This window comes from Salarias fasciatus, chromosome 17 (assembly GCF_902148845.1).
Source record: "Salarias fasciatus chromosome 17, fSalaFa1.1, whole genome shotgun sequence".
NCBI lineage: Eukaryota > Metazoa > Chordata > Actinopteri > Blenniiformes > Blenniidae > Salarias > Salarias fasciatus.
The window spans coordinates 2,610,442-2,623,282 of NC_043761.1; the positions used below are offsets into that span (position 1 = coordinate 2,610,442).

Sequence of the window (12,841 nt, forward strand, 5' to 3'; positions counted from 1 at the left end):
GGCCTGGTCCACTTGGTCAGCCGGACCGCCACTTTTAGACTCCAGTTCCTGCAGAGATACCTCGCAGGACCGGCGGATCTGGTGTGGAGAGGCGTGGCCAGCTGCATCCTGAGGCGTGCCAATAAGTTGGGGTTGGATAATGTTCTGTTTTTGACTGATCCCAAATTTCTAAACCTCAAGGGGCTGCCTCCGTTTTACCAGAGTTTATTTAAATGCTGGGCCTGGTTTTCACGCAGAAGGTGCCTGAAAGCCGACTCTCTGCACTGGCTGTTGAAAGAACCCCTGATCCACAGATCCAGACTGGACATCAGCGGAGCCTCGACCCCCGGCCTGACCGGAAGGCTGATCCAGTCTGGGACCCTCACCGTGGGTCAGCTTGTGGATGCTGTGGGGCCGGACCTGAGCGACGCCCAGGCTCTGGGCTCGCTGCTGGGGATGCAGTCCATCCGGGTGTCCCAGGGGCTCCTGGAGAAGTGGAGGAGTGCACTGACGCCCAGAGACAGGAGCCTGCTGAGGAGGTACAGCCGAAGAGAACTCTCCCCGGATGCTGACGACCCCTTCCCCGAGGTCCTGCTGAGCCTGGAGCTGGGGGATCTGTCCGGCCCCCTCCTGAAGACCACACAGCCTGAGAGACTATCCTTACACAAGGCAGACAAAAAAATATTTTACAGGAACTGTGTGAAGAGCATCCACAAGGGTGGACTGAGCAACAGGCCCCCCACTGTGTGGTCACAGAGACTGGGACAGGCTGGACCTGGACCCGGCCCACAGTGGAGGATTTTATACAAGCCCCCCTTAAGAAAACGGACTGGAGACCTCCAGTGGAGGATTTTACACGGTGCCATCGCCTCCAATGCTTTTATCTCTGTCCTCAACCCTGCTGTTTTAAACACATGCCCTTACTGCCATCAGAGAGACTGTTTACCACGTTTTTACTGAGTGCAAGAGGCTCACAGGCTTCTTCACTCTTTTAACGGCGGTTTTTAGTCTTTTTAGTGTTGCTTTTACTGAGAGAACTTTTATCATGGGAGCTGGCTACAGACAAAAAGAAAAAAACAAGTGGCAGCTCCTCAATTTTATCTCAGGGGAAGCCAAGATGGCGATTTACATCAGCAGGAGGAACAAGGTTGAGGGCAGAGAAGGACAGGATGTCAAAGAAGTGTGGCAGGTCAACGTCAAATCCAGACTCTGGCTCAAATACCGGTTTTTTAAACAAAACAATGATTTAAATGCTTTTAAAGAGGTGTGGTGTTTTAAGAACATTCTGTGCTGTATGGACAACGATGAACTTCATTTTGCACATTTTTTAATCTGAATGATTGATTTTTAGTGTCTGACACACTGTATCACTGCAATCTGTAAATAAAGTGTGTTTTAAAAATCAAAAAAAATCTCTCTCTCTCTCTCTCTCTCTTCCTCTCTCTTCGATGAGGTAACTTCCTCCTCTGCAGTCAGTCCTTCAGAGTCTCAGAGCTTCACCTTCATTCCAGCAAACATGAACAAATTCATCTTTCTGAAGTACGCCCTGCTCGTCTTCAACCTGCTGGTTGCTGTAAGTCCGACACTTTTTATTTCTCAACACTTCTCTTCACTTTTACTGTTTTTCAAGTCAGAATGAGAAACATGTTCATGTTTTTATCTTTAAATTTGGATTTTTGTCATTGAAAAATCGAAGTAAATGTTCATATTTCATCAGCCAGATGCCAAAAAGATTCTTTTGTTTTTATGTAATGTAGGAGAAAGAACAGTGCAGCACATGTAGCAAGACAGGCCGAAGAGATTCAGAGACTAAAATGTTTTTCTCTCAATAGAGTGATCATTTTTAAGTGATGTGATCAACCTGCTGGTTGGCATAAGTCACTTTTTATATCTGCACGCTTCTCTTCACTTTACTTATTTCAAATTCAAAGAGAATGAAACTCTGCAATGAGAAAGTTCATCTTTCCATCTTTAGATTTGGAGTTTTCTCCTTGAAAAAAATCTATTTGTTCTAATGTTCATTTTTTCTCCAGCCAGATGCCAAAATGGTCATAAAAAAAAAAAGAAAAGTAAAACAGTGCGTGACCCAACAGGTCATGCACTGAGACAGAGTTTCAGAGTATAAAATATTTTTTCCTCTCAATAGAATGATCATTTTAAAAGGAAGTGATCAATGTGAAACACTGTGGATTACATGTCAATATGTTAAGCTAGACACACACACACTCTCACACACACACACACACACACACCATGGGAAGTGAAGACAGTTAACAATTAATAGGTTAAAAAAACAGTTCGTTTACGTCCAGCTTTCGGTTTCTTTTATAAGGAAACCGTCATTTCTTCTGTTCTGACACGTTTCTCTTCAGAATGAAAGTCATCTTTCTCATCTGTTTTTCATTAGTCCATTTTCTGTTTTTATTTTCTCCTGTTTTTTTTTCTTCAACTGTGTATTCCTTCTGTTTCCTCCCTTATGCTCCCATCCTACTTTTTTCCTAGTTTGTCCAGTAAGAAACAATAAAACTGCTCAGAACCGTCACAGCTGTGTTCAGTTTGTCGATGATTTTGACAGAAAATATACTTTTATACTCTGAATTGAATAAATGTGTTCACTGAAACACTCGTTTGACCTTTGACATTTAAATTCACCCTCAAACATGTTCTGTGTCCGCAGGTCGCTGGAGTTCTGTTGTTCATCGCATCGATTTATCTGACACAACTCGCCTCGAAGGTGAACGATAAACAACCCCCACCCCCCCAATCTAGATCAATACACACCCACAGGGCACACCCCACACACACACACACACGCACACACACACACGCACACGCTCAGTCTTGTATTTCTATCCTTGTGGGGACCGTCCATTGACTCCCATTCATGTCTAGCCCCTAACCCTGACCCTTACCCTAACCCTAACCCACACCACAACAAAGCCTAACCCTAAAGAAATGTTTTTGCACTTTTACTTTTTTCAGTAACAACAACATGGTCAAGAAAACACTGTTTCTCCTACTTAGGACCGGAAAAAGGTCCCCACAAGGCACGTCGTTCCACGTTTTGCTATCCTTGTGGGGACATTTGGCCCCGACAAGGATAGAAATACAAGAACGCACACGCACACACACCACACACACGCACACACACACTCCTGTTGTGTCTGTTCTCTGCTCATTATGTCCAGGGGTGTTCAACCTGCGGCTCTGGAGCCACATGTGGCTCTTCGGTCCCTCAGTAGCGGCTCCATGAAGCCTTACTGACATGATACATGAACAAACCTTTAAAGGACCTGTATCATCCTTTTTTAGCTCGTCCAAACCCCATTATTGGCATTAGCATGGTAATAGTTTATTTTTGGTGCGAAGGAAAAGTCATTTTGTGTTAAATGAAAGATTTTCGGAGGTTAATTCTGAAACCCGGAAGAGAAAACAGTCTGTTTCACTGAAATCCCGCCTCTCCCCCTGTGGACTTTGACTCACAGCTACTTCAACCAATCAGCGCTTCAAAACAAATACGTCATGCGTTAGCTTCTCTAAGGATTAGCTTTAGCTCTTTAGCTCAAGCTTCTCTGCACGCAAAGACACTCGAAAACGTCTTTTCCTGTTAGAAACCCACCAAGTGCAGACCCTCCAGACCCTCCAGACCCTCCAGACCCTTCAGACCCTCCAGACCCTCCAGACCCTCCAGACCCTCCAGACCCTCCAGACCCTCCAGACCCTCCAGACCCTTCAGACCCTCCAGACCCTCCAGACCCTCCAGACCCTTCAGACCCTCCAGACCCTCCAGACCCTCCAGACCCTTCAGACCCTTCAGACCCTCCAGACCCTCCAGACCCTCCAGACCCTTCAGACCCTCCAGACCCTCCAGACCCTTCAGACTTTTGTGATGTACTTAGGTTTGAAGAGTTTCAAACGAGCTGTTTTCTACCCGAAGGGAGGGGCTGCTGTAGAGAGCAGCAGACTGGAAGAGATTACTCAGACATGCGTGGATGAAGGCGAATAACCTTTTGGGGGTGGTTTGAAAGGGAAATCAAGTTTGTGGCATGCTGAAAACCTTAAAAAATTGGATTTTGCATGATATAGGTCCTTTAACTTACTTTTAAATGATTATATGATTCGTCACTCTCTGTTCAAAAGGGATTCAAAAAGCGTTCAAGTAAAATTGGGAAAAATGGCAAAAACCACAAGAAGTGGGGGGAAAAAATGATAAAACAGCTTGAAAAATTGAAATGTCTAGAATTTCTAATTTAAGAAAATGAAATATGGCAGGAAAAAGCAACCAAACTGTTTAAAAAAAGATAAAAGGTCTAAAACAGCTAAAACTTGAAAACTGTCTACAAAAGAAAAGCTTGAAAAGAACAAAACTGTTAGAATCAGGTATAAAAATGGTTCAGTGTAATAAAATGTTCACTATTCTGAACTGTAGTTAAAACTTCATGAATGCATGATAAGATCTAGCTTTTGTTTGTTCATCTAAACCAAGAATGAAGCTTCCGGAGCTGCATCCGTCTCATTTAAAAGATTCAGTGTTCTTAATGGCTCCAAAGCTACTGGACTAAAGTGGCTGTTTTGGTCATAAAGCCAGCAGAACCCTGGTCATGGCAAAGCAGCCTCAGATGTGAGCGCTGCTCGGTATGGTCTGGTGTGCAGCTGTTGCTTATTAGTGGAGGTTTTGACACATCGATGACGACGGCTGAAAAATGGCGTGAAATAGACCAAAAAGTGTAAGAAAAAAAGAAAGTGTTTGTTGCTCGCAGATCCTCAGTGTCTGGGGTGTGTTTCAGTTTGACTTGGTCTTCAAAGAAGTTGTTCAGATGTTGACGTGGCTCGTCACCTTCGCCACCTTTGGCCTGGCGGCTCTGGGCGCACACGCCAGCGACGGCAAGAGGAAGACCCCGCTGGTCGTGGTAGGTCCAGGACGGAGGTCACGGTGTTCCTGGCTGGAGCTAACAGCTAACAGCTAACGGCTAACGGTTTCTGTGGTTTCAGTTCTGTGTCCTGATGTGGATTGTCTCGGTCATCATGGTGTTCTACAGCATCACCACCGCCGTGATCATCTTCAGGGTCGGTGTGGCTCGGACTCTTGCTGTCCTTCATGTTCCATGATGCTCATGTTGTACCGTCTCCCCGTAGTTCACATCTGTAATTTGGCCCGGCGAAGAGCAGGGGGTGATGAAGCCCTTCAACATTGCGTTGGGACTCTTCATTGGAGCCGGTGTCCTCTCGGTAACGTTCACTCCTAAACAAAATGACTTTTGATCCTGTTTCCTGACAGCATGAGGATTTTTACGCTGACAGGAGGGAAGATAATCCTGAAGAGGAGAGCAAACGTGAAATTAACAGTTCTGTAATGCAAGAAACATTCTTCAGCAAGTGATTTTTTTTTAATTTATTAAAAACTGAGACAAAGAAAATAAAATGTCAAAAGGATGTAAAATTAACTTGTATAAATGAGACATTAAATAGAACACATCTGCTGAACAGCCTCATAAAACAGTACATTTTAAATTTGACAGTTTTTTTTTTCTGGGACATTTTCCAGCACATTAACAAACAAACTCAAATCTCATGTTTTCTAGTCTGTTTAAAACCAAATCTTCAGTCCTCCTCTTCAGCTCCGCCCCCTTTTTTCCAGCATCTCCATTTGTGCAGCAGAAACTGAGGGTCCGCTGGAGGGGGCGTGGCTAATGAAATTATGTCACTTCCCACTTTAGAGTGAGTGTTTGGTTGCCTAGCAACCAATAGATCACGCACCCAGCCCCCATGAGACCAAAGATGCAAGAAACTATCAGACCATGCCCCTCCATGAGAGCTGTGTTTTAAAGTTTATTATATAAATATTTAGCAAATTGTTTTACTGTAAGTATGCAGTAAAAAATGATCACACAGAGACACATTCAGATGATCGTGAATAAATATTTTATTATGTTCTACTTACAACATTTCACCCTTTTCATCTTGATGTAAACAGGTAAAGTGAAAGAACTGGTTCTGTTGAACTCTCATGTTTACCTCCTGTCTGGTGCTCTCCTTCAGTTTGTGGGCGGGCTCCTGTCCAAGCTCCTGGTGGATCAGATCAAACAGCGCGGCGAAGCTCAGAGTTCGATCCCCGCCGAAGGATTCCCCTTCACTCCTGATCGATCAGTGCTAGCATGAGAAACCTCTGCTGCATCGGAGAAACAAGATGCCCATTTCCTGTTTCTGACACAAATGTCACTTTTTCATAAAAGTGATACATTTGTATTTCAATAAAGATACTTTCACATTTTCAATCTTTTCCTATCTTTATGATTTTCTCATAGAAACTGAAGGAAGACTGCTTAAAGGGGCTGTATCCTGCTTTTTTAGCTAGTCCAAACCCCAGAAATGGCATTAACATGGTAATAGTTTATTTTTGGCTCGAAGGAAAAGTCATTTTGTGTGAAATAAAAGATTTTCTGGGGCTAATTCTGAAACCCGGAAGAGAAAACATTCTGTTTCACTGAAATCCCGCCTCTCCCCCTGTGGACTTTGACTGACAGCTACTTCAACCAATCAGCGCTTCAAAACAAATATGCTAGCTAGCTTTAGCTCTTTAGCTCGAGCTTCTCCACCCGCAAAAACGTCTTTTCCTGTTAGAAACTCACCAAGCGCAGACCCTCCAGACCCTCCAGACCCTCCAGACCCTCCAGACCCTTCGGACCCTCCAGACCCTCCGGACCCTCCGGACCCTTCGGACCCTCCGGACCCTCCGGACCCTCCAGACCCTTCGGACCCTTCGGACCCTTCAGACCCTTCGGACCCTCCAGACCCTCCAGACTCTTGCTCTTGCTTGACTGTTGCTTTCAGACGATGGTCAAAGTTTATCCTCGAAATCAGAGCTACAAAAAGCAGCAACGCTGATTGCCGAGGGCCTGCGGGTGGGGGGGGGGGGGGGGGGGGGGGGGGGCTCAGGGGAGCCGTCTTCACGTGTGACGTGAACGTGGGAAACAGAGCGTTTTCACGGTGGGAGGGGCTGCCTCTCTGAGCAGCAGCAACACAATTAAAGCTCAAACGCACAGGCATGAAGGAAAAAAAAACACTTTGGGGGTGTTTTTGCTGAGTACATAACTATGTAACAAGGTTAAAACATACAAAAAGTGAATTTTGCATGATACAGCCCCTTTAAATAAAAGACAAAGAAAAAACTTCAAATAGTCTAAATATAGACATAAGTTCTTACGTCCAGCAGCTTTTCTGCCAGGGCAGCTTGGTCAGTGGAGAAGTTCATCAAACTTGTAAAAACAAAGACAGACACAGAAGGAAGAAGTGAAGACTTTCAAAGAAAATTCCGTCGACACCTTTTACTGTTTCTACACTTTGCGCCTCTTCTCCACCTCCTCCTTCACCTTTTACATCTTCTCCCACGCATTCTGCACCTTCCACGCCTCCTCACACTCCTACACCTCCAGCGACTTCTATACCTGCTGCTTTCTCCACACCTCATTCTACTGCTTCAAAACCTTCGACACCTCCTACTCTATGCACCTCCTGCTTCACCTCCTTCATCTTGTAACCCTGATCGATTCCTCCTTGCAGACTTTTCCCTCCACCTCCTCTTCTTCGTTGGTGTTTTTCTCTGTATACTTTTCACTCATTCTTGAAAATTTAAAAAATATTAAACTAAAAAATAAACTTTTGTGTCATTTGTGAATCATGTTTTTCAGTAAATTCCAGCTTGTGGAATGAGCCTTCACTGTGGCGTCCTGCAGGAGGAGTTCTCCGTGTTCTCCAGCAGATGGCGGTGCAGGACAGCAGCAGGAGGAGGCGCAAACTGTGGCAAACCCTCCAGATCTGCTCCAGAGGTCATGCTTTCTGTTCCACTGATGCTTTACTGAGAATCAAAGAGAAAGGTTTCCTCTCCACAGATGTTCAAACAGAAATGAGCCGAGTGCTCTCATGATGGAGCAGACGGCAGGCGTGAGGAAGGCGAGGAGGATGAAGAGCAGCAGCAGGTCTGTTTGACAGGCAGCAGCAGGAATGCTGAAAGAAATGCTGCTGTGTGAGTTCAAGCAGAAGACACGAGCGTCCCGCCGTTTGTCTCACTCCTTATGTTTTCCCCAACCTGTTATATGCTGGAATCAGATACGCTCTTATATAAGCCTCCAAACGCCACAGTCCTTCTGCATTAGCATCGCTTTCGCTTCAAACCACCATGATGGCATCAAACTAGAGGACAGTTTGTGTTCGTCTTGCTTCGGTGTTTGCCTCAAATCAGCCGTGAAGTGGTCGAGCCACCGACGGGAGTGATGACAAGAGGGGCGGCGTTAGCGCCGTCGTTATTGAGGCCGGGGCTGAAGAACGGGTAGAGCTTCTCAGTGAAGTTGCAGCCGGTGAAGGAGTGAAGGAGATCCGCGGAGTCCGCGTCGTAGAAGGACACGAGTCCGTCGTCGTAGTCCACGAACACGCCGATCGTCTCCGGCGGGGAACCAGGTGACAGCGGCAGAGGAGAACCGACGAGCGCGGCGTACTCATCGCCGTTCTTCAGCCAGATGGTCCAGTGGCCGTTTTCAGGGCACAGCGGGACGATGCCTTTCCTTTTGATGGACTGCTTGGCCACGCCCAGAGTCCACCGGCTCTTCCCCGCCACGCCCACCTCGAAGTAGAACTTCCCGGAAGAGAAGCCCTGCCTCCCCAGGACGCAGCAGCTGGGATTAAACCTCTCGGCGATGTCTGGAAGCTTCTTCTTCACCGCGTCATGGTGAACCTTCGTACCGCGGCCCGACAGCACCAGAGCCGAATGTGCTGTGTTAGGGTCGAAGGTCACCTCCACCGCGGCTTGCTGGACCCGGCCAAGCTCGGCCTTCCTGAGCAGCTCCTTCATGTTGGTGCCGAGGCTCTCCTTCATCTGCAGCACCGCCGCCTTCGCCATCCCCTCAAACAGGGGCTCGTCCACGCGGACCTCGGACCAGTCTCTGGAGGCGCTGAAAGCTTCGAGAGAGGAGAAAGCTTGGAGGAAGTGGAGGCTGTCTTTGGAGCGCGACAGGGACTCGGAGTCGGCGCGTCTCCTCAGGAGCTCAGAGATCTCCTCCTCCAGCTGCTGGATGTAGTCCCCGGCCTGGTCCTCGATGGCTTTCCGCTTCTCCTCAATGGACCCGATGAGCTCCGCCTGTGCTCGCTCGAAATTCTGGATCATGGCGGAGAAAACCTGGACCCCGTCCTTCATCTCTTTGTCCGCTCTCTCCTTGCTCCTCATCACCAGATGTTGGATCTCCTGAATCTTGGTGCGTCTCTCCTGGATCAAGCGGTGGATCTCCGCCTCTTTCCGGCCCAGCTCAGACTTCTTCCTCTCGAACTGCTCCTTCAGCGGGACCACCTCGTGCGACTTGTGGTCCAGGAGCGGGCACAGCATGCACACGCAGACCTGGTCGGTCCTGCAGAAGAGCTCCAGGGGTTTGTCGTGCATCCTGCACATGCGTCCCTCCAGGTTGTCCATGGGCTCGCTGAGCTGGTGCTTCTTGAGGCGCGGCGCCGACAGATGTGGCTCCAGGTGCGTCTCGCAGTACGAGGCCAAGCACACCAGGCACGACTTCAACGCCGGCTTTATGGAGTCGGTGCAGATGTCGCAGGGGACTTCGCCCGGCTTCAGCTCGGGACCGCTGGAGTTCTGTCCGGCCAAAAGCCGGAACTGCGTCGCCATCTCGGCAATGAACTTGTTGACGTGCAGGTCCATCTTCTTGTAGAACGGGTACTTGCAGGTTGGACACTCGCATCGGATGTTGGTGTCCCAGTTCTCGGTGATGCATGCTTTGCAGAAGTTGTGACCACACAGGAGCGTGACGGGATCGACGAACACGTCCAGACAGATTCCGCACAGCAGCTGCTCCTCACTCAGCTGGAAGCTCGCGGTAGTGGCTGACATCTCAACTCTGTGAGGGAAAAAAAGCAGTTAGCCATTTGGAGATGCAGCCATGAAAACAGAAAACCGAGGGGATCTGACCCAGACCCCATCAATATTGGTTTACATGTGCGAACAAAGATTTAGCTGTTAGCATTAGCATTACAGATATGAAAAATCTACTCTTTGAGTTGGGTGGTTGCTTTGGGATTGGTAGACCATGATGAACTCCATGTCATGTTCTCCCTCAGAGCAAAATAACATAAGTCTGAGAGGCCTGCAGCCACTCTGTCTCTTATGTATCGTATCACAGTGCTTCCTTGAGTTTATAAATTTTTGAATCTGGTGTGTGAGTTATATTCTTGTGTTTCATTATCTAGATTGTTCCATAACTGGCCCCCTGTTACTGAAATGCAACGTTAACTTATAGTCACTTTCTGTTTTTGAAAATCTGCTAGGTTTTTCTTTTCTATGCGTTTTACAAAATTTGTAGAATACTATAATGCACCATAACATGAATTTTCAATAATCTAACTGGCTGAATGATTGGTTTGTTGGATCTCTGTATTTTTTTCACCTAGTATTCAAACGGCTCTTATTTGTGGCAGGGATACAGATTGGATGTTTGTCTTATTGACATTTCCCCAAACTTCAACACAGTAGGTCAGTACAATCAGAGAATTATACAACATGTTTGTTTTGTCGTCCAACAAGTTCTTCACCTTACAAAATGCTGTAATTGTATTTCATATTTTCACTTATGTGTAGTTCATGTCTGATTCCCAGTCCCAATTTATCTCCACAATGATACCCAAAAACTTAATTTCCCTCAATCGATTAATTTCTGTACCTTCTATTTAATTGCACAGTCAGTGCCTGTCTCTCTCTGATACTGAATATCATGAAATGTATTTTTCCAAGATTTAGTGATAGTTTATTGACATCAAATCATTTTTTTGTTTTTGTTTTTTTTTAATTTCTCTTTGACCACATCAAAAACCATCAGAATAAAATACAGTGGTATCGTCGGCAAAAACAGCACATTTGAGCAGTTTGGATAAAAAAATAATGTCATTGATGAATGAAATAGTTTTTGGTCCAAGGACTGACCTCTGAGGTACGCCACATCTGATCTGATATTGCACGGATTTTACCTTATCAATCTAAACAAAGTGTTTCCTATCATCTATAACTGGATATCCAATGATGTGCCAACCGTCTGAGGCCATATTTGCTCAGTTTGTTCAGCAGTATATTGTGGTCAATCGCATCAAAGGCTTTTAAAGGTTGACAAAGAGGCTTATAAAATGTTTTTTATATCTATTGCAGTTGGTATTTCTTCAGTGAAATACATTAGTTCCATTGATGTTGAGGGATTATTCTCTGCACTCGCGTGTGTGGTGTTATAACAAAAACAATCAACAGTGCTAACTCATGACCTGGCATGCTAACTAAATTTTTTTCAGCATTTCTAGAATTTCCATGAACATTTACATTGTTTTCAAAACTTTGCCGTGTAAAATCGTGCAAAACTTTTCTTAAACGAAAACACAAAAAAGTCCCCCCCCGGAAATGTCATTTAATTAGGGCCTTAGCTTTAGCATCATCAGAAGATGTTCTGACCAGACTGTTAGCATTAGTAGAATCTGCAGTCTCTCTGTCCCGATCACGGAGTCTGTGATTAAATACAACAACATAAATCAAATTCATCCCTTCAAATTTCACACACATTTTGAAAGTATTTCCAAATTTCATCCATAAGTCCAACTTTCCCCGCTTCCCAGGTGTGTTTTCACTCACCTTGTGTGAATAAAACCTCAACTGTGTGGTGAATGAAGTGAATCTGCCGACGGTGTTTTTCTTCACTGCTGCATCTCAGACTCCTGAGAGGTTAAGTCGGAAACCAGATCTGGGCGTATCCGTTGAACTGGCAGCTAAAAAATGCTTCTCCTCCTGTCTGCCTTTAGTTCCAGCCAAGTCATGTGTGTCAGTGACGCACTGATAGCATTAACTGTCCTTTTCGCCATATTAAGTGTTAGTAGTAGCATTAAAGATAGCATTGGTCCTTTCTGTCTTGCCAGCTAAGCTAACTACATTGAAATTAATTTATTTTTATTCTGCTTATCAAACAGACTGTTAGCATCACCATTAGGAGAAACTAGCATCATCTTTTTGTCGTGACCCCAGAGGTAATTGGTAGTACCGTTTACTGAGTGAACTGTTAGTATTGACATAATTTGCCGTCTCTGGCTCAGATACCACTGTTAGCAGTAGCATTAACTGAAGCTACTGTCTCTCCTAAGCTAACTATTGTAGTATTTTAACTGGCATTTCCCTTGTTGCTGTTTGCTAGGATGACTATTAGCGTTATAAAAACACAAATAAACTACAGTATCTTTCTATCCGGCTCGCCAGACTCACCATTAGCTTGATAGTTTCTGATGATTCTTAGGTTTGGAGCTTTAGCATTAGCAGAAATGACTGTATGTTTATCCTGACTCAGGGTACTCTTCTGCATTTCGTCCCTTCTCATTATGCTAATGATTTCTGTGCTAGCATAATGATGCTAACAAAGCTAATGTTAACATTAGCGTTAGGAGAAGTCACTGTCTCTTGTTCTCCAGGCTAAATGTTAGCATTAGCTACAGTAGCTGTCCCTCCTGAGCTAACTGAGCATTAGCATTAGCCTGCCTGTGAGTTCCTTGGCATGCTGAGTAATGCAGAATGTGGTTTTGGATACCAGCTGATGTGGAAACCGGTTCGAGAGCATTCCTCACCCTCTCAATTTCCCGTTTACTTGCCCCGGTTTGAATATTTTACGGGATGTTGCCGAGCACTGTTTCCTTATTGTCCTCCCAGCTGTGTCAACAAGGTTCTTCAGGGCTTTTCTGTTTGTTGGAGCTGCTTTCTTGTGCTGTACGGTGAGATCTGGACCAGACACACAACTAAGAAAAGCATAAATTAGACCCTGTATTCTTGACATTTCAAGTGAGATAGAAAAAT

At 45.5% G+C, this 12,841-nt stretch overlaps 1 protein-coding gene across 1 annotated transcript; it reads right to left on the minus strand.

Moving 5' to 3' along the window:
* Nucleotides 1–7,057: 7,057 nt before the first annotated feature.
* Nucleotides 7,058–11,698, minus strand: LOC115404272 (E3 ubiquitin-protein ligase TRIM21-like). The gene is made up of 2 exons (XM_030113542.1): nucleotides 11,639–11,698; nucleotides 7,058–9,869 (listed from the first exon to the last, which is right to left on the minus strand). The coding sequence occupies exon 2, from the start codon at nucleotides 9,860–9,862 to the stop codon at nucleotides 8,210–8,212; it is 1,653 nt and encodes a 550-aa protein (XP_029969402.1). The 5' UTR covers nucleotides 9,863–9,869; nucleotides 11,639–11,698; the 3' UTR covers nucleotides 7,058–8,209.
* Between the last annotated feature and the right edge of the window lie 1,143 nt (nucleotides 11,699–12,841).